The sequence below is a fragment of the Nannobrachium achirus genome (assembly GCF_963921795.1).
Source record: "Nannobrachium achirus genome assembly, chromosome: 13".
Taxonomy (NCBI): domain Eukaryota; kingdom Metazoa; phylum Chordata; class Actinopteri; order Myctophiformes; family Myctophidae; genus Nannobrachium; species Nannobrachium achirus.
In genome coordinates, this window is record NC_137833.1 from 36931423 (window position 1) to 36952102 (window position 20680).

The 20680-nt window shown below is 45.1% G+C and overlaps 2 protein-coding genes across 2 annotated transcripts; both read left to right on the plus strand.

Moving 5' to 3' along the window:
- Positions 1-9412: 9412 nt before the first annotated feature.
- ndnfl (neuron-derived neurotrophic factor, like) lies at positions 9413-15980 on the plus strand (the record flags this gene model as incomplete). Its single annotated transcript, XM_080740414.1, has 3 exons — positions 9413-9591; positions 12013-12137; positions 14542-15980. 3 exons carry the CDS (start codon positions 9413-9415, stop codon positions 15978-15980), a joined length of 1743 nt encoding a protein of 580 aa, XP_080596540.1.
- A 1776-nt stretch (positions 15981-17756) lies between these two features.
- Positions 17757-20299, plus strand: LOC308296501 (dnaJ homolog subfamily C member 9-like; the record flags this gene model as incomplete). Its single annotated transcript, XM_080739788.1, has 5 exons — positions 17757-17930; positions 18277-18408; positions 19462-19716; positions 19911-19997; positions 20189-20299. The coding sequence occupies 5 exons, from the start codon at positions 17757-17759 to the stop codon at positions 20297-20299; spliced, it is 759 nt and encodes a 252-aa protein (XP_080595914.1).
- Between the last annotated feature and the right edge of the window lie 381 nt (positions 20300-20680).

The following is a 20680-nucleotide window of genomic DNA, read 5'->3' on the forward strand; positions in this document are numbered from 1 at the left end:
CATGGCTCGTAAGCAGACATCAATAATGGATGCCGGGCGTCAGTTTTGTGGTTTCTTTTCATGCAATTATGCCAGTGAAAATCTTACTCTCCACTCTCTGTCGTTCTCTCGGCGGAGGATGGAGTTTGTCCAGCGACTTGTTTGTAGATTAATTATTGAATGGTAACACAGAGGGTGGGCGGGGGGTGGCGGAGTGTTTGTGAGATCAAAAGAAATATTAAGGCCATATACTGATGGCACAGATAACACGAGACGCAACCTGTATGTATCTCTGTGTGTGTTTGTGGTTTGTGAGTGTGTGTGTGTGTGTCAGTGATGTCTTTGCTTGCACAATCAGGACTCAAAAGTGTGTTAATCCTTTCTAAACAATGGTATACAAATGTTTGAAACTAAGCGCATATATAGTACGCAGCCAATAGCCTTCATAAGGTTAATCATAATCTAGTCTTCAAAAGCAACAGCCGTATCATGCTCAGCCAGATTGTCAATTTTTAGAACTTCAGAGGGATTTTAAAGTGGGCCAGTGAGCAGGGGCGTCACAAGGGGGGGGGGGGGGGGGGGGGGGGAACTGAGTTACTAGGGCCCAAGGTGGAGGGGCCCTAATGTGTGCACATTTTTGAACATACCGGTATGTATTTTTTAAGAAACTTTGTAAATGGGGGGTCCCTGGAACTAAATATTTTGAGATGGGGGTCCTTCACATGAAAAGGTTTGGGCACCACTGACATAGAAACATACCGGTAGTTAAAGCACAAAATGTGAGCGAATGCTTACCTTATTGTCCGTACCCAGGGCCCAGAATTTGGTGCGACACCCCTGCCAGTGAGAGAGAGAGAGCTTTGAAAGAGAGTTTACAACCAGCGAAAGGCTCCTAACTTGAAAGAAAGGAACAGATTTGGTCTCAAGTTATACATTTATCAATATCCTAATTACCTTGGACAATATATTAAGTCCCTGAAAGGATTTTACAAGATCTATGTGCATTGGTACCACAGCTACCACAACCAGTTTGGCTCCAAGGTTAGTCAGAGTACCAATTTGTATCAATGCCTTGGAAGAAGTAGCTGAAACATTTACAAAAAGACAAACCTCCTCACTTATAATTGGCTTTATTGAAGTCTAGGCTTCTGATTGAGCTAATTGGCTGGCTTCTGACGGAGTTAATCACCAAAAGTTGTTTCTGAAATTGAATAATGCCTGACTGCATGATAAAAAATCCTGATATACTGGTATGCCAACCAGACTGTGCAGGTCAAATGCGGCAATAGTGTTTCCGCTTCCTTCAGTGTTGGTAATGGAGTATGACAGGGGGCTACTTTCTCCAGGCCTCTTTAACGTATACTGTACATGAATGTTTTTATCAGACCAACGAAGCCTGCAAAAACTGGTTATATGAGCAGTTATCTCTTGGTAAACCATCTTAGGTAATAGGTATACCAACAATCTGGCAAGTTTCTTTCCTAGCAGTGCTGGGTTTCAACAGCTACTGAATGTATGCTCATTTTGCATTGCATTGTAATACAATGCTAGTGTTGTCATGTAGAAGAAAAGGCGATATGGGCCTCAACATTCCAGATTACTCTCAGTCAGGGCGAGTGTTATGTGTTTGTAATAAAACAAATATCTAGGGCACTACATTACACATCAACTGTCTGATGGTGACATGTATCGGCAGCATCTTATATCATTATGCTCAAGCTAATTAAATCTACTAGTCTGTGTCTAATTCTATCTGTCTAATACACATATGTCTGAGTATTTACTCAAGTACACAAAAATGTACAATATGAATCTTGCATATCACCGCATATAGCATATAAACACTAACCTGTTGGAACATTCTTCTTGTGGTCAGACCATGTTCAGATATGTCTCTTTAGAGCACATTGCACTCCTCTTTATACTGTCCCAACATATTCTCAGAATCTCATTATTATGCAACTGTCAGTATCTAGTTTTAGTTTAGTGTGATATAAGTCATCCCTGTGGTAGTTAAATCTTTGTGTACCCGTCTTTGTATTGTATGCTTCAAAGGACCAAGAATATGTAAAGTTCTCTCTCACTATATGCTGATAGAGACGGATGCAGAGACACAAGGAGATAGACACAGGTGAGAGAGAGAGAGGAGTCGGACAGGGAGAGAAATGTACATGTTTTAGTTTTCATTGTTTTGTAAACATGTTTCCCATGCCAATAAAACCCCTTTGAATTGAACTGAAAATTGAGAGACAGAGACAGTGAGGGAGAGAGAGAGAGAGAGAGAGAGAGAGAGAGAGAGAGAGAGAGAGAGAGAGAGAGAGAGAGAGAGAATGTGTGTGTGTGAGAGAGAGAGAGAGAGAGAGAGAAAGAGAGAGAAGAGAGAGAGAGAGAGAAAGAGGGAGGGAGGTAGTCCTCTCAGGTTTTAGCGTACAACCAGACAATATTCCCTCTGGGTGGAGTGGGTCCCATTCAGAGCGACCTCAATAGCCCTAAACTGAAGTACCTGGTGAATAGGTGAGAAAAGGCCCTGGCACAGAATAGAGAGCAGGAGGGGGGCGGGGGTTAGTGCAACAATGAGGGCCGGCCTCTTTTTTATTTGCCTGATGATATTGATTAAAGGACTCAAGGAGAAAGAGCACGGTATGAGGCCTTTCCATTGTGTGGAGATGAGAGAAGGCTTGGGTGGGGTTGGAGAGCTAGGCTAGCCGATATGAATATGCACCCCCAGCACACACACACGCGCACACACGCGCACACACACACACCATCATCCAAGTCCTATGAGAGCTACACTTGACCCAAAGCCCCTCAATGGGGCTGTCCCACATGTGTGAGGCATTCTTCAGTACGCATCCTGTGAGACACTGTGATGAAACTTACTGAAGCCACTCCAAGAATGATTTCTACATCTACTGCACACATTCTATCTTTTCACCATTTTTAACAAGGAGAATTTTACTGTATCTCTTCGTTTTGGTGTCAACATCTCGTCACTGTCGGGCAGAAACCTTGTATCTCCAAATTTCAAACGTACGGTAGGCCTATATGTTTTTTCGTAAAATAAAGCCCTGCTTCATCACACAAGACTGTCGCACAAAACGAGTGAAAATAGCCGATCTGCAAGCACACACCGCCTTGCACGGCGAGGCGTTGTGTGCTTGTAGAGGCGTTGTGTGCTTGTAGATCGGCTATTTTCACTAGTTTAAATCATTTTTAAAAAATGCTAAACACAAAACTAACGGTTTTGGACATACAAGGTTTGTTTTCGTCTTTTGTAAGAAAGCAAAAAGTTAAGAAAGAGTTCTGTAAATCACCACAAACAGCCATGGAACCGCTTTTGGCATTTTGTAGTGATGTTTTATAAGCTCATGGTCAATTGGGAGGCTCTTGCCGGGCACCTGATCAAACAACAGATAACCGGAGCACAAAGACAGCGTAACCTCCAGCCAGCGGGCCACCACCCTCCTCGTAACACGCCTTATCAGCCCAGACAGAGAATGGGACCATGTAGGTGAGCTTTCCATCACTACCCCCCTCCCCTAACAATTTACAACAACACTGCTCACCAGGGGTGTCGCACCAAATTCTGGGCCCCGTGTACAAGGATTGACTGCGGGCCCCCCATGAATGGGGAACGCATTATTAGGCATTATTTTGTGCTTTAACCATTGAAAAATAGCAGATATACAAGCTCACAGCGCGGCACTGCTATTTTTGAAAAATCGTGAAAATTTGTGCAGGTCTTTGAATATTTTTGACACGATTCTATATATATATATATATATATATATATATATATATATATATATATTTTTTTTTAAACTTAAGTTTCTATGTCAGTGGTGCTCAAACTTTTTCATGTGAAGGACCCCCAAAATGATATGTATTTGGCCACGGACCACCATTTCAAAATATTTTGTTCCAGGGACCCCCCCAGAAGCAAAATTGGAGTTACAAATGTTCGCTAAAAAATACATATATTCAAAGATTCTCACACATTTTCATGACTTTTCAAAAACAGCAGATCTACAAGCGCTGTGAGCTTGTATATCTGCTATTTTTCAATGGCTAAAGTATAAAATAAATCCAGGCCCCTCCACCTTGGGCCCTAGTAACTCAGTCCCACTTCCCCCCCCCCCTTGTGACGCCCCTGCTGCTCACAATGACAGTCTCTCACACACACACACACACACACACACACACACACACACACACACACACACACACACACACACACACACACACACACACACACACACACACACACACACACACACACACACACAACCCTTTCTTTCTCCCCTCCCTCTCCCTCTGTCTCTCTCGTCATCACCACCCCCATCCTGCGACCTCACCGTCAGCCCCCTCGCACCCACCCAATCACTCACTCACTCACTCACTCAGTCCCTCACTCACTCTCAGACTGCATGCACACAAACACCCACACTTCTGTGCACACACAGACACAGTCACAGACACAGAACACACTTGGCTCACACTCACACACGTGAGCCCATCATTTGCATTGCAAGTGAGCTGCTCCGCTCGGCACCTGAGGAGGTAAACAGGAAAGAAACAAGTGAAAGAAGAGGAGGAGGAGGGGTGGGAGGATAAAGAGGAAAGCGGAAGAGAGAGAGAGAGAGAGAGGAAAGAGAAGAGGAGAGAAGAGAAAGAAGAGGATTCACCGGCTGACATTCACCCAGCATTTAGCAGGGCAAGGCTCCACGTGTGTGGAGAGAGAGAGAGCGAGAGGGGGAGGACTCAGGCTCACTATCCCCTGCCCTGGGGAACCTCACACACCTGGGAGTTGGCACTGGGACAGCCCTGTAGTGTCACACCCCTCCACGGGACATGGTGAGCAACAGATACAGACGATAACAACCTGCTCCTCTCCAACATCAAATCCCTCTACTCGTCCATCCTTACTCTCCAGCGTTTAATTCAGTCTCTTGGTCCCTTTGCGCCAAAAGAGAGGGAGAGAGAGTGAAGAGAGAGAGAGAAGCTGACGGAGGTAAGGGGACGCGATACGATGTGTGTGTGCATGCATATATTGTTGCCCTTGCAGTTGAGTGCTCTTTACTGCATCTGTGTGTGTGTGTGAGTGTGTGTGTGTGTGTGTGTGTGTGTGTGTGTGTGTGTGTGTGTGTGTGTGTGTGTGTGTGTGTGTGTGTGCGTGCGTTTGTGTGTTTGTGTGTGTGTGTGTGTGTGTGTGTGTGTGTGTGTGTGTGTGTGTGTGTGTGTGTGCGTGTGTGCGTGCGTTTGTGTGTGTGTGTGTGTGTGTGTGTGTGTGTGTGTGTGTGTGTGTGTGTGTGTGTGTGTGTGTGTGTGTGTGTGTGTGTGTGTGTGTGTGTGAGTCTCGTATTTCAAATGAATTAACAAGTCAGCAACTTACTTGTCTACCTCGGTTCCTTTTCCACGGTGTCTGTCTTAAACAGCACAGAGAGAGAGACAGAGAGAGAAGGAGAGAGACAGAGAGAGAGAGAGGGAGAGGGAGACAGACAGACAGACAGACAGACAGACAGACAGACAGAGAGAGAGATTTTGAGCACTTTTTAAACAGAAATAAAGACAGAACAAATGAACAACACCTAAGTCTCTGTTCACTGTGACACTGTGACCCCTATATTTCGTACACGTCGTTCTGGAGCGGTAGTGTACAGTGTCATTGAAGCTTATTTAAAATCTTTTCACATCTGGCAATCGTTGCATCATATTACTACACCGCATTTCCTTCTGGTGACCTTTTTCATTTATTTAATTCTGTCTATCTATCCATCTGTCCCTTTCATCTTTTGAGCAGCAGAGTATCGTTGTGGAGTGCATATGTTTAGAGAGAGAGAGAAAAAGAGAGAGAGAGACAGAGACACAGACACAGAGAGAAAGAATAAGTCTTGAGTGTAATGTCAGACAGGGGACAATGGAGAAAGGTAGAAAGAGAGAGAGAGGAGAGAGGGAGGGAGGGAGGGAGGGAGGGAGATAAAAGTAAGAATGAGAAGGAGAGAGAGAGAGAAAGGGGGTTTCCCCCTTCCCCTTTCAAACAGGGGAGAATGATGGAGAGAGGGAGATGAAGAGAGATGGGATGGAGGTGATGGCAGAGTGAGAAGATGGGTTGATACAGTATGTTCATACATTATATATCTCCAAGCAACAGAACAGGCTCCCCCTCCTCTCGGCCAACACAAACCCCAACCTTATGGCATGGCCCGGGAATGGATGAATGTGGGAAGAAGACAGGGGTATGTTGGTTCCTGCAGGGACCACCCCATGCCATTTAATCTGTCCATGGCCCACAGATCAGAAGGCAGATGGTTCCCGCTGGTGCACAGGGGAGATAGAAGATATCCAGCACAATGCTCATGGACCCAGAGCACACAGCGGCGGGCTGGTCCCTCTGAAACTGAGCTTATAGCAGCTAGCAAATAAAGAGAGGGGCTATAATAATGTATAGGAGCCACATACTGCAGACAGAGATGAAAGAGTATAATTTGTGTAATTTCAGCCTAATTTATATCTTGTCATACGATTGTGTTGCTGGTTGGTGTTGTCAGTTGTTTTAAATAGACGTTTTTCAACTATCTACATTAGTTGTGTGATGAAACACAAATTAGGCGAGAGAGAGATACAAAGAGGTAGGGAATGGGTCTTTGATTAAAATAACTTAAACAGTATGGAGAATAACTCCAGTCAGTTGACAGTCTAGGATAAACACTTGGGAACGGAGAGAAGAGGCGATACATGTGCGGCAGAGTTAAATCAGAACAGGAGAGTAGCGAATGTGTGAGGGGCGACCATCAAAGTCATGAGCTCCTGCGTTTACAGAGGAGTGTGTATTTATTTATAGAGGGTGGTAGTTAAGAAGTTTTCCTTGCTCTCTCTCCTTCTCCCTCTCTCTCTGAGACCAAGCCTTTTTTCGCCATATGAAAATTCAATTGGCCGTAATTTGCTGAGGAGACATACACATATTTAATCAGCATCAGGCGCATTTGGAAGAAACAAGCCCGCCAAGCTTTTTCGTGTCCACGTCTTTGTCAAGAGTGGAATGAATGGAAAAGGGGGTTATAGGGATAGAAAAAGAGAGGAGACTGTGAGAGAGAGAGAGGGGCTGAAAGATTGCCCAGCAGAGCCTGAGCGTGGTGTCACACATTAGAACCCATTGGACACGGGTCTAAAGTAAACAGCAATCAACTTCATTTGACCGCCTGCTGTCGCTTGGCAATAAATCCATCCCCCCATTCTGACATTCTCTTTGCATCATCCCTCCCTCCTCCAATTTCTCTCATTACTCCATCACCCGTCCTCCGCCTCCTCCTCTCCCCTTCTACATCTCTCCATAACCCACACTTCCTCCCTCACTCTCTTCCATTTCAGATTTTCCTCAATTTCTCCCTCCCTCATGCTGCACATCTCCAAGCTAAAGCTTTATATCAGGGGTCTTCAACAGGGGGTCCAAGTATCGACAATTTAAGTGGTTAAATGACTGAAAAAACACATTAACACGAATCCAACATACAGTAGACTGATGACAGTACAGTCAAACAAGTCTATGAATCTATCTATGAAATCTATGAAAATCTGCAACACAATTTTATACACTATGTAGTGCGGTGGGGGTCCCTGCTTCATCTCTCTCTCTCAACTAAGGGGTCCTTGGCCTGAAAACGTTTAAGACCCCTGCTTTATATCAATGCTGTCGGGAAGACCTTGTATCTCCAATTTTCAACTTTTATGGGATGCGGGGGGTAGCGGCACTACTTTGTAGCCATGCGGCAGGTTTGGCTCTCTGCTTCTCCCTTCAGCCCCCAAAAGACTTGGATGTGTACCTTGAGCTGCCCTCCCTCCCACGCTGCACCATGATTGTCATCTGATCTGCAGGTGGCACAGCTCTGAGAAGGGAAAGGAAAAATAGACATTGTTAAAGAGGTTGGGGGCGGGGTTTGTGTGAGGCTGTGTGACTTTGAACCAGTGCGCCTTCTCTCTGGGGACCAGCGCCAGAACTGTGTGAGAGCTGCAATAAACCGCGAATTGATCTGGGAAACGACACATACTGACTGTACTGTACGCACACATGTTATTCAACAGAAGAAAGGAAGGAAATAGGAGACATAGGAGGTTTTTATACTTTACATTAGAAAATAATATGTGTGTGTGTGTGTGTGTGCGTGTGTGCGTGCGTGCGTGTGCGTGCCTGTGCGTGCATGTGAGGTGTAGAGTGGAAGTGGAGGGGCTCTAACACTATAGTCACCCTCTTGCCTGAGACACATTTGTAAACGGCGAGAAAAAGAGACACTGGGAGACAGAGAGATGCAGAAAGTGGGGGAACAGCCTGATTTATACTTTGTCGTGCACCGGGCATAGCAGATCTACAAGCTCAAAAGCATCACAGCACGTCAGGCTTTACTCAGGCTTAATCGGGAGTGAGTTCCTCCTGTGGTAGCTTGTTGTCAAGCGCGGCATCTGTGTACAGTGATTAGATTACAGGCTGCGCTGGGGCACCTCCAGGTGTTGTTTGTGTGCATCTCCACATTAAGCTGGCATCACTTTCCCCTGATAACAAGGCTGCTAACGCCTGTGATAAAGGACCACTCGCTTTGTGGGAAACAACATCCCATTTGAACTTGCATTGCTATAAATAGAAATTTCCGCTGTCTGACAGAAACCCATGTATGCTTGATCCTTTAATCTAATGATTACTTTTCATCGAATGCCCTATTTTGTACTTTGTATGACAGAGTACAAAATAGTAGAAATTGTGACGCATTATGAGTGATTTTTGAAAGATTTTGAAGATTTGTCAAAGTGGTTGAAAGTGGTTAAGTCTATCTGTGAATTGTATGATTATTATCTAACCAATGAAAGGTTTTAAGAAGAGCTTGTGACTAAATAATAACTAAATCCATTTGGAACACCACATTTTCCATTTCCTGAATAGTAACAGTTTAGGACATCTTCAACCCAAAAGCCACGAAATGTACGATCCAGAGACAGCGACTTCTGAGTAATACCAGCAAACCACTTAATGTTTTGAAATGTAGTGCAATGGGCGATTTCTTTTTTTGTCCAGTGAATGTCAAGCTGGCCAATTCGGATCAGAGTAATATAGCATGGCAATCTCTTTCTCCCCGCATGAATAATTCTATCTGAGTAGCGTGTTCCCTCATATCCATGATTCATCACCTCCTAGATATCTTTAGTGTCTCTAAATGGTCCGGTAGAAATTAGTCTGTGATTAGATTTGCGTGTGTGCGTGCGCTTGCGTGCGAGTGTGTGTGAGAGAGAGACAGACAGTGTGTGTTTGTGTCTGTGAAGGCGTGCATGTTGCTGGTGTGGTTTGATGGATGTTCCTGACCTTTTCCTCCCTGCCCTTTCAGTGTCTGGGCGACAACTGAGTGGCAGTGACTGGGAGTGAAAGAGACCAGGAAAGAGAGCAAGAAGGATGACACCCACATCCCTGTCATGGTGTCTCTGCGTGGCCTTTGCACTGTTCTGTGGAACCTCATGGCCCCAGGCACATTCATCCCTGACCCCGGAGAATGAGGTGCCACTTCGACCCACTGCGTGGCTACCAGAGGGGAGGGTCACGACCATACCCCTTCCCGCGGGACGAACCCGCAGGTAGGCTTACACACAAGAGCAGGGTGGGGAGAATTGAAAAACACAGGGAGAGGTATCAGTAAGAGTCAACGTCCTCATTCATTTTTCATTCTAGTTGCACACGGCCGGATCATGACGAAAGGGACGTTGATGAAATGAAATGAGATTTGGAGATGTTTGTCTAATGTAATGATACAGATTGATGGTAAATGGTGAATTCTTATATAGCCTTTCTCCAAAGCACTATACAATACAATGGTGTCAGTGATCTATGAAGTGGTACATATACAGTATAAGACAACTGGCACAATATAAATTAGTAGGCTAATTTAAAAGTTAAGTGCATTGAGATGAATCGTTTCATGTAATATTTTCATTACATCAGAGTAACATACGGTACATTTTGTGTCTACCAAATTCATGCAGTCTATATAATTCAGCATGTGTGATTCACATTTCATCCCTTCGCTCACTTTATCAAAGTCAGTATGTATGGCCCTCAAAAGAATGCTGCCATTTTGTGCATTAGGAGTTTAAGTGTTTTGCACAAGGACACTTCGACATGCACCCAGCAGCCGGGGATTGAACAGGGAACGATTCCAAGATGAAGCGAAAGTGAAAACTTTGGTCTTGCCCCATGATGCTCTTCTCATCACCGTCCTCTGATGATCTTTTCAGAGGCAGTGGTCCTTTCCAGGACCACAGGAGAGACAGTGAGAGAGAGTTGAGCCCACTTGGCTTTAAACAAAGTGAGCAGTGCCAGTGCTATCGCTCGGATACTGGGAGCTGTAAATTGGGAAACTCATCTCCCTGCGTGCAGCGGTCCATCCGCCAGCGCAGTCATGCAGAACCAGACAGCAAATAATACAGAGAAAACCAACCGGAAATGAATAATTTGATTAATTAATCTGCAAAGTGCCCTTGACAATGATAGTGTCACACATCTGTTTGGAAACACGCCATCTGTAGAATATTAAGCGTAACGACGTTCATGAATGGACAAATGGATATTTATTAGGGAATCATATGCGGTTAATTAATTTTTATAAAGAGTGCCCGGCTGAAACAAATTGTTATGTTGGAAATGTGGGCTGAGCATTTCTGTTCTGCTTTGAGTGTGACAGTTATTCTATTCAAAACTATAATCACCTCAGGACATTTACTTAGAGTTTCACCCCGGCGGACTGAAGGTCATCATATGATCAACGTTGGGTGAATGGGGGTTGTTTGAGAGATATAGCCAACAAAAACAGAATGGTAGCACTGCAGCCTTTCAAATGTCCTTTTCTTGCCATTGAACTACTATCTAATATGCAAATCTAAAATCCAGCATCAACAAACAGCGTATGGTCCCGGAATCATCAAATCACAGTGAGGGTCCTATACGTCATCATTGTCTTTTTATGCAAAGCACGAATTCAGACAGTTGCAGCAAATGGACTACCATCTGAAAGACTTAGCACAGTCTTATCATCTGACATTCAGGTCACCTCTCCTGGCCTGCTATCAAATGACTGATCAGCACACTCTAGGTGAGCAGAATAGACAAAGATTTGACAAACGCCCCAAAAATGTGAAATGACAGAATCTTCCAAGTAACTTGGGAACGAACACACACACACACACACACACACACACACACACACACACACACACACACACACACACACACACACACACACACACACACACACACACACACACACACACACACACACACACACACACACACACACACAAACAAAGGCATACGGTATCTGAAAAGCATCAAAAACAAAAGAATGTCAAGTGGCTTTCAATGGCAGCGATGTGCTTTCATCTGTCACCTCTGCGACTGAATGGAAATCAGACATTATCTTTTTGACAATGCCAGTAGCAAAACACTAAAGAACTTATTGCGACCGTCAGGTCGCAGTTACTACCAAAACCTCCACCGGCTGTCTGTCAATCAGTCAGTCCGTCAGTCTGTCCGTCACGTCACACTCTTCCCCAACTCATATCTCCGCCACCGTTGCCCCAATCCATGCCAAACCTTGCACACACACTCCTTGCCTGCCAATCCACAACCTCCACAACCTCCAGGGACCCCCGGAGCTCCAGGGACCCCCAGGGACCCCCTTCCGCCGCCACCAAATAGTGCAAAAATTACCAAATGACCACCCTAACGGGGCTGTTCACGGGGAATTCCCGGGGACCACGACTCCTGGTGCTCCAGAATGGATGCAAAAGTGGTCGCACTCCTAGTGGAGGACCCCCGCCACTGCCCTAAAATCACGCAAATCGGTACACAGTATGCCTACATTCATGTCGGCCGATTTTGTCAAACACATTTTTGTACACTGCTCCTACACATTTTGCCCTAAAATCACGCTGCGACCTGACGGTCGCTTATCTCCCGATTAGGGAGTCTTACTGGTTAATGCTATCTGTCTTTCTCCAAAGGCTTTACTTCACACTGAAGAAGAAGGCAGCCATGATGTCTGTGACTGTCAGCCCGTGTGATCTTCCCATTGAATGGAGCCTGGCTTCCCGCACCCTCAAGGACAAACCTCACAAGACTCTGCAGTGTGAGTTGGCACACCATTGACACCAACTAAAGGGTCACAGAACGTGTAGCCTGGCATGGCCAGACTGATCACGTGGGAGCCTGGCATGCTAAAAACCTTCACACATTTTTGAGCAGTGCTAACCGCCTCCTACATCTGGCTTTATTGGTTTGTCCCGCGTCTGTTTGTACGTATACGTATATCCCGCACCATCCCATAGTGGCCACGCATAATTAAATTAATTCATAAATATCACAGTTCACTTCACACTCTGTGATTTTTTTCATTTGTATCTTACCTTATTTTTCATTCTTTATTCAGAATAGATGCTCAGTGCCTTTTCACGCTGCAGGTGTTGCTAGCATAGCAGAAATATGCAGCAACGGTGCGCCCGTTGGCCTAGTGGTCAAGGCGCATACCACATACAAGGCTATGAAGCCTGCTGGCGTCACCGGTTCAATTCCCGATCCGGACGACCTTTGCCACATGTCATTCCCCATCTCTCTCCCCATTTCCTGTCAGCCTACTATCCTATCAAATAAAGGCATAAAAAGCCCAAAAACAAATCTTTAAAAAAAAAAAGAAATATGCAGGAACTCAAGTAAACGCATACCGGAAACACAGTAGTCATCATCTCCTTGTCTGTCAAACGGATTGCAGACGACATTTGGGAGAAACCTATCTGCCTTGCTTTGAAGGAATTCCTTGTTTTATCACTGATACCATGCTCAAAATGAGAGATTAAACGATTTGGCGTGAATGGCTTTTCAAACACCTGGCTCTGCGGTAGAAATGCACACTGTGAATCGTATTATTTTCACTGATGCACAGTGAATCTATTCGTTTAACTGATGTTTGTGACAAAATAGTCATAAGTGACTTGCTAATTGACAACTTTGGAATTGCGCTAATCATGACCCATGACCCTAAGTTACCCAGCAAGCACGGTCAGGACCTGGGCCAATCAGTGACGTCGCGATTGAGGCCAGAACAAGTAAAACCATGACTAGTCTGACCTGGCCTAGAATATCACCTGATTTCAACAAACATAAATCCTGCCCACGAAAACGGACGTCCTGGATTAATCAGAGAGGGTCCGATCGAGGCCAGATAATATCTTAACTAGTCAGATATGTCCCAGAATATAACCTTACATGATAATATTTCAACTAACATTACAAACAAACAATAACAATAATACTAGTCCATTTGACGTCCTGGTAATGACGTCAAGATCATTTTCATATGGGCGATCTGGCCTAGTTCTGAACATCACCGGAGTCACCGGAAGACGTTATCATAACGTCATCATGGCATCATTTGGCTTGCATGCAGGGTACTGCCATTTGCATCAGACTAGAACTGAGTCATACTGAGCACAACCACAGTCTTTAGATTTGAATAGTAGTCAAGTCAAGCACCTAGAGTCCTAGACAATGGCAGTGGCATACATGATATGATCTAGACAAAATGGCTACTTATTTTAGATGTGGATGTTGAAATAAATAAACCGTGGAATTTACTATGCCAAAACAAAGAGTGCATGATAGTCTCTAATTAGTTGTACAGGCAAAATAGTACATAACATTTTGTACAAGTACATTTTGAGCAAAGTTCAGTATTGCCACATATCTGAAGCCTATTTAATGCCTGCTCGATCTACAAGCTCACAATAGCCCCGTTTACATGGACACTTCCAATCGTATTAAAAACAAGATTTTAGATAAACCCGATCTAAATGTGTCATATATAGGCTATTTCGGCTATTTTTAAAAAAATACAAAAAAATGAAAATATATTGATATCATCTTCACAGTACAATATTATCTGTCAAAAATATCATGAATATGATGCATATCCTGATGCCTGGACCGCTACGCCAGTGGTCCAGGCACCTAGACCACAATGTACCCTGACATTGTTTCGAGTCCCGATCCCGGTGGCCTTTGCTGCATGTCACTCCCCATCTCTCTCTCTCTCCATTTCCTGTCAGCCTACTGTCCTATCCATATTAAAGGCATAAAAATAATTTGTTCATATCGCCCAGCCCTACTACAGCACTATGCAAAAACATGGTTATGAAGTTATAAAGTGAAACATAAATCATTCAGACCCTCGGCTCAAGGTTCCCCATTGCCAGCCTGAATTATTCACTTTGATTGTGTAACATTTGGTCTCATTTGAGGAAGGATTTCTGGGCTTGAAGGGAAATGGAATTGGAAATTAATTTTAAAAACTTTTCTCTTTTTTTTTCAAGTAAACTCAACAACCAGCACTGACAAATGTACTTGTGTACTTAACCAGACATTCGGCAGAAAGGAAGAAGACATGATTAAAATGTAAATTCTGGTGTTTTGTGTTTTGTTATGTATTAATGACATTTTGCATAAATGATGATACTATTCACATATTTTTCTTTCGACAGGGAACACAAAAAAGAGCATGCCAGAGGTTTGGTGGCGAGGACCTGGGAATGAACAAAAGCTACACACCTACACGGGCAACGCTGTGAACACCTACATGGGTCCTTCCTACACCTCCGCTTCCATCTACATCCTGAGGTTACGCTCAAAGGAGCAGGACACCAAAGCTTCAGTGTACCTTCATGAAGGCCCAGGGCCCTCTGGGGCCTTCCCAATGCTCCCAGCGGACCCTAGAGTTCACACCCTGGGTGTGGGCATGACCAGTGTCACCCTCAGTTGGGCGCCTAGTCCCTCCCTAAGCCAGCTCCCACACACCCAGAAAGGTTATGAGTACTGTGTCCTTGTCAACGCCAAGCACAACTACCCGAGTCTCTGCGCGGCCCGAGAGGGCATCACTAAAAAGAAGCAGAAAGATCTCAAACGGGAAAAGAAGGAGAAGCAGAGAAAAGTGACAGCGTGGCCCATTCTTAAAGACTGGTGGTGGAAGCAGTGGGATGCGTACCCGGAGCCTCAGGACCCATCGACCTCTGACCCTGTCGATGAGTATACCGACCTGCAATGTGTTTGTCGAGGGACGGAGAGCGTGTGCACCGTCTCTGAGCTGCTCCCAGACACCCAGTACTACTTCGACGTCTTTGTGATTGACAGGCCGAACGGAACCAGCGTGGCGTACACAGGGACGTTCGCTCACACCCACGAGGAGGCCCGGCCGGCTGTCACCCCGCTCAGGGAAGGCGAGCTGAGGTGGGTGAACTTCCGCGAGCGTGGCTCTCACTCGGAGGAGTTCTTCAGCTTCCGACCCCGGGGCTGGCAGCAGAGCGGCCTGCTCACCCTGCAGAGCTGCGGCGGGGCTCGGAAGGTCAAAGTCACCGTGTCCAACAAAGGCCAGGTCGTGACCTCTCAGGCGGTCGGCGAAGACCTGGCCCAGATCTGGCTCCAGGGCAGCCCTTCCTACCTCATCCACCTCGAGAGAGAGGGACCCGCCGCGGCCGGGGAGTCAGCCTCGCAGGGGTCCCTGAGGGCTTCGGTCAAGATGCAGACCTCCTCGGCCTACCACCGCAGAGGAGTGCCCTCGCTGCCGTCCACCCTGCAGATAAAGTCCTTCAACCGGCTGCGGAGCTGCAACAGCGTCACCCTGGCCTGGATGGGCACAGAGGAGCGGAGCCTGTACTGCGTGTACCGCCGCAAAGTAGGGAGGGGCGAGGGAGGCACAGAGGGAGCCGCCACCGCTCCCTGCCTGGGGCCTGAGTCACGCTCCGACACCGAGAGGGTTCTCTGTAAATATTTCCAGGAGCTGAACCCTCGACGGGCCGTCACCACGGCTGTGATCGGGGGCCTGGAGCCTGGCATGGCCTATGTGTTTGATGTCTATCTAATGAGACGCTGGGGGATCCCCATCAAGTATGTCAGCAAGATGGTCAGGACCAGGAAGGATTGCTGAGCTGCTGCCCCCTGCAGGAAGCTTTTAGACTGTCCCCAGTCTGGGGTGGACACTGGACAGGGGGAGTGGGACGCCTGTCTCAGCCAAGGACATCATATAAAGACTGTTGATTCACTGAGATGACAAAGCCATTCGAATGATGTTGAGAGAGACTGTTAAAATAACGAGGTTGGTTATATTCAAACTCTTAGAACGTTACCCACAGAGTGGGCAGGCTGTGGATGGAAAGCTTAAAGGGACTCGCACACCAGCAAAGTTCATAACATTTACAAATACAACCCGTGCTCTTGTCGTTTTATTTTTATTATTCATTGTTTATCATTATAATGATGTGCCAGTTGTCCAAGTGCTTATATTTTGTGTCCGAGTACAAAGTACAGAAGAGGATTTTAAATAACAACAAAAAAACAAAGACTGTGCCAAATATGCAACAGAAGCAGATGGGGCTGTAATTGGATAAACAGGAGAGATAGGGAGTCTACAGTGTATCTTTAGCGATGCATATTGTACAAGCTTTTAAACACAGATGGGTGCAATCTACAGACGCTTAGCTCAAAGTCAGTGTGTGTATCCTTGTGTTCTGCTTTCGCATGAAGCAGTGAAAATGAGTTTGTGACTTGCCTCATTGTCTTTGATGTATTCTTGTTCTGCTTCCAATGCACCAATAAACGCTAGGGTATCTGTCTATCAAAGTCTATTATCAATGATTGATGCACATATTCTAAATGCCTGCTGGGGGAATGGGATGGGATCATTATTTTTGATCACAAGGGGGGAAAGTGGGACTGGGTTCAAAGGGCCCAAGGTGGAGGGGCCTTAATTATTTCATACTTTTTAGCTATTGAAAAATAGCAGATATACAAGCTCACAGCGTGGCACTGCTAGCTTGTAGATCTGCTATTTTTTAAAAGTCGTGAAAATGTGAGCAAATTTTGGAATAGGCTATGTGTATTTTTTAAAGCAACTAAAATGATGCTTCTGGGGGGTCCATGGAACTACATTTTGAGAAGGGGGTCCATGGCCAAATAAATACATAAATGTTCACGATTTAAAAAAAATAGCAGATCTACAGGCTCGCTTGCTATTTTTCAAAAATAATGTGTTCCCAGTCTAAATGGGTTAGGTTAAACCCCTCCCCCTATGAAGAACATTCATGGGGGGCCTGCAGTGAATCTTGTACCCAGGGCCCAGAATTTGGTGCAACGCCCCTGTTGACAGGTATAGTTAACAATAAAGCAGTAACAAAACAGCCTTACCTGAACGTTGAGCATGGTAAAGTCGAAAGAGTATTGCAGTCAGAGTACTAGCCTACTAATTTACCTAACTGCCTTGGCCTGATAGTTTCCGAGGAGTAAACAGTAGGCCTATTAAAGAAAACATATTATTATGTAGTGACTTCAGAATCGTTTCTCATGGGATGAGTGGCCCATAGACCTGCATGTGCAAGGCTATAACATGTATTCTCAACAAGAAACTTGATATTTATTTTTAGCAGTTTATTGACACTAAATAGTCAAGCTCAATCTATGGCTTCACGTCAAAATATTTATTTTAAAGTAGGGCCTACTTTTGCATTCTTTCTCCGCCTTTATCCATTATCAGCCAGCAGGGGGCGGGCGACGGGCGTATATGCGACGTAACCTGACGTAAGCACGTTTGTTTAGGTCCTAGTCACACGTGACTGACAAGCCAGCGCGCCAAATATTGACAGTCAAGGAAGGAAACTAGGAGGAGAGGACACAACTGGTCCACATTTGTTTCTCACGGTGCTTAGAAATGGGTCTTGTTGACCGCTGCCAGGAGCTGTTCAGCACCTCCAACCTGTACGAGGTGCTCGGCGTCGCCAGGGAAGCCACGGACGCAGAGCTCCGGCGGAGCTACTACAAGGTGTCTCTGAAGGTCCACCCTGACAGAGCCCCAGAAGACCCGCGGGCCACAGAGAAGTTTCAGGTAGACTGTGACTGTGTACTGTGTACTTTATGTCACAACACAAAGCGTTATAATGTGTGTGTGTGTGTGTGTGTGTGTGTGTGTGTGTGTGTGTGTGTGTGTGTGTGTGTGTGTGTGTGTGTGTGTGTGTGTGTGTGTGTGTGTGTGTGTGTGTGTGTGTGTGTGTGTGTGCGCGCGCGCGCGTGCGTGTGTGTGTCTACTGCATGCAGGTATAGGTAGGTACTTGTATGGTTCATTGCGGGCAGCACCGATTTATTTTAAATTGTTTCAATTGCTTTTCTTATTTGCCTTGCTGCTGCCAGAATTTCCCCATGGGGATTCATACAGTTCTATGTTATGTGTTCAGGTTTTGGGGAAGTTGTACTCTGTTCTGAGTGACAAGGAGCAGAGGAAGGTGTACGATGAACAGGGCGTGGTGGATGAAGATGGTGACATGCCCAGATGCTGGGAGGACGACTGGAGGCGGCTATTCCCTAAGGTGATAATAATTATAATAGTTACGTACTTCCTCCTGTGAGGGAAATTCAGTATTTTCAGCCCAACCCAGCTGATTCGCTGCCCACAAGGAGCACGTGAGCAACACATCGACATTGCTACCCTGGCCTGGAATCGAACCTGGGACAAATAGAGGCTCTGGTTCCCCAGGCGGGCTCCCTAACCATTCAGCTATGCCGCCCCTAATTATGAACCACAATCCATCACTGAGTCACACATGAGTCAGATGATGTATGTTTGATCTTTGTTAATGTTCACACATCATCACCCTTGTCTCAGTGAACAGTGAACATGGTCATTGTTTTCTTTCCAGGAATGAAACTGTATGACATCAGGGTTGAGAGAGACACAAGGGTTTTGTGCATGTGTACAATTCCAGGCCGGATTACATTCTCTCACTCCGGTTTTACTGTCTATGGTGCCTGGCAGCAAATACATTTAAAGAAACGGCCTGGCTCCAATGTGATCTAGGCCAGGGGTGTTCAACGTTTTCAGGCCAAGGACCCCTTAGTTGAGAGAGAGAGATGAAGCAGGGACCCCCACAACCTTTCCATATAATCCATACATTTCATCGTTTGACAGCACAATCATTGTGTATTTTGGATTCATGTCAATTTGTGTTTTCATACATTTAACCACTTGAATCGTCAATTCTTAATAAACCTGACCTTTCACTCTGTACTTAGTCTGCTCTTTTTCCCCTCTACACCAAACCTTTTTGCCAAAAATAGCAGATCTACAAGTTCACAACGCCTTGTAGATCTGCTATTTTTGGCTAAAGTTCTCAGAATATGGATGCTAGGGTTAATATAAAAAAGGAGAAAAAAGGTTTCTATCATGCAAAGATTTGGAGGACCCCCTGTAGTAACTCTGAGGATCCCTTAGGGGTCCCGGACCCCCTGTTGAAGACCCCTGATCTAGGCCTTGGCTACAACGTGGATCTCGGACTTCATGTGACCAGCCTGTGTAGATAAAGATAAAGCAAATAAGCAATACCTTCTTCTAACAGTATTCATTTATGTGTTGTCTTTCTCAGATCACAGTGCAGGACATCCTGGAGTTTGAACAGAAGTACAAGGGCTCGGACGAGGAGCGCCAGGACGTCATCCAGCTATACGTCCAGCACCAGGGGAACATGGACGTCATCATGGACTCTGCGCTGTGCTGCTCCCAAGACGACGAGCCCAGGTTCCGTAGCATCATCTCTGATGCCATCCAGACGGGAGAGGTCACTCCCTTCCCCGCCTTCACCCAGGAGAGCGAAAGAAAGAAAAAAGCACGGCAGAAGAGGGTGAGGGATGTCTGTGATGTCAGAACACCCCAGGGGACTGTTATTCACACTTTTATATTATAGATGAATGTGAACACGTATTATATTTGCCACAGGCAATGGATAGGACCAATATGTTTGTGGGACCCTTATTACAGCTGTATAATTTGATGCTCAATGAAAAACCAATAATGTGGTTGTGTTTCTCCTCCCAGTTTGAAAAAGAGAGGCAGGAAGCTGAGGAGATGCAGAGAGAGATGGGACTCGGAGAACAGGACGACAGTCTTGCAATGATACTAAAGGTAAAACATGCATAGCAGCATGTGATTGTAATCAAAAGAAAATGTATGTATATATAATGTTTTTGTTTACTAAATGGATATTTATAAACTGTGTGTGTGTGTGTGTGTGTGTGTGTGTGTGTGTGTGTGTGTGTGTGTGTGTGTGTGTGTGTGTGTGTGTGTGTGTGTGTGTCTTTTTAATCATTTCGCAGCAGAGGCAGAAATCAAGGGAGCAGAACTTTAACAGTTTCCTGTCTGACCTGGAAGCAAAATACTCCAAAAAAGGAGGAACCTCACACAAAGTAAAAAAGGGAAAAAAGTGAAGACTTTGATTTTTATTATATTATTAGTAAACTTGCATGGAGTTGTCTGACAAGCTTTTCTTGGTTCAGAATAGTCCTTAGAGCAATAGGAGCACTTAAAATAGATTGCGATGTATTATTAATGTGCTATATGCTTACTTCCAAAGCTGTTCACAGCTTGGCCTATACCCAACCTCTAATATGTGAATATGTAATAGCATTTGTATTGAATTGTATGTCATACTTATTATTTCCAATGTTGCCTATATTTCTCATATTCTCTTTGAATATCAGCATTACATCCCACAACTTCAGAGAAGACAAACTCATTTATATGTATATTTTTGTACGCATCTCTTTATTCTTTTTGTATAAAATACAGTCTTAAACTTCAAAGGAAAT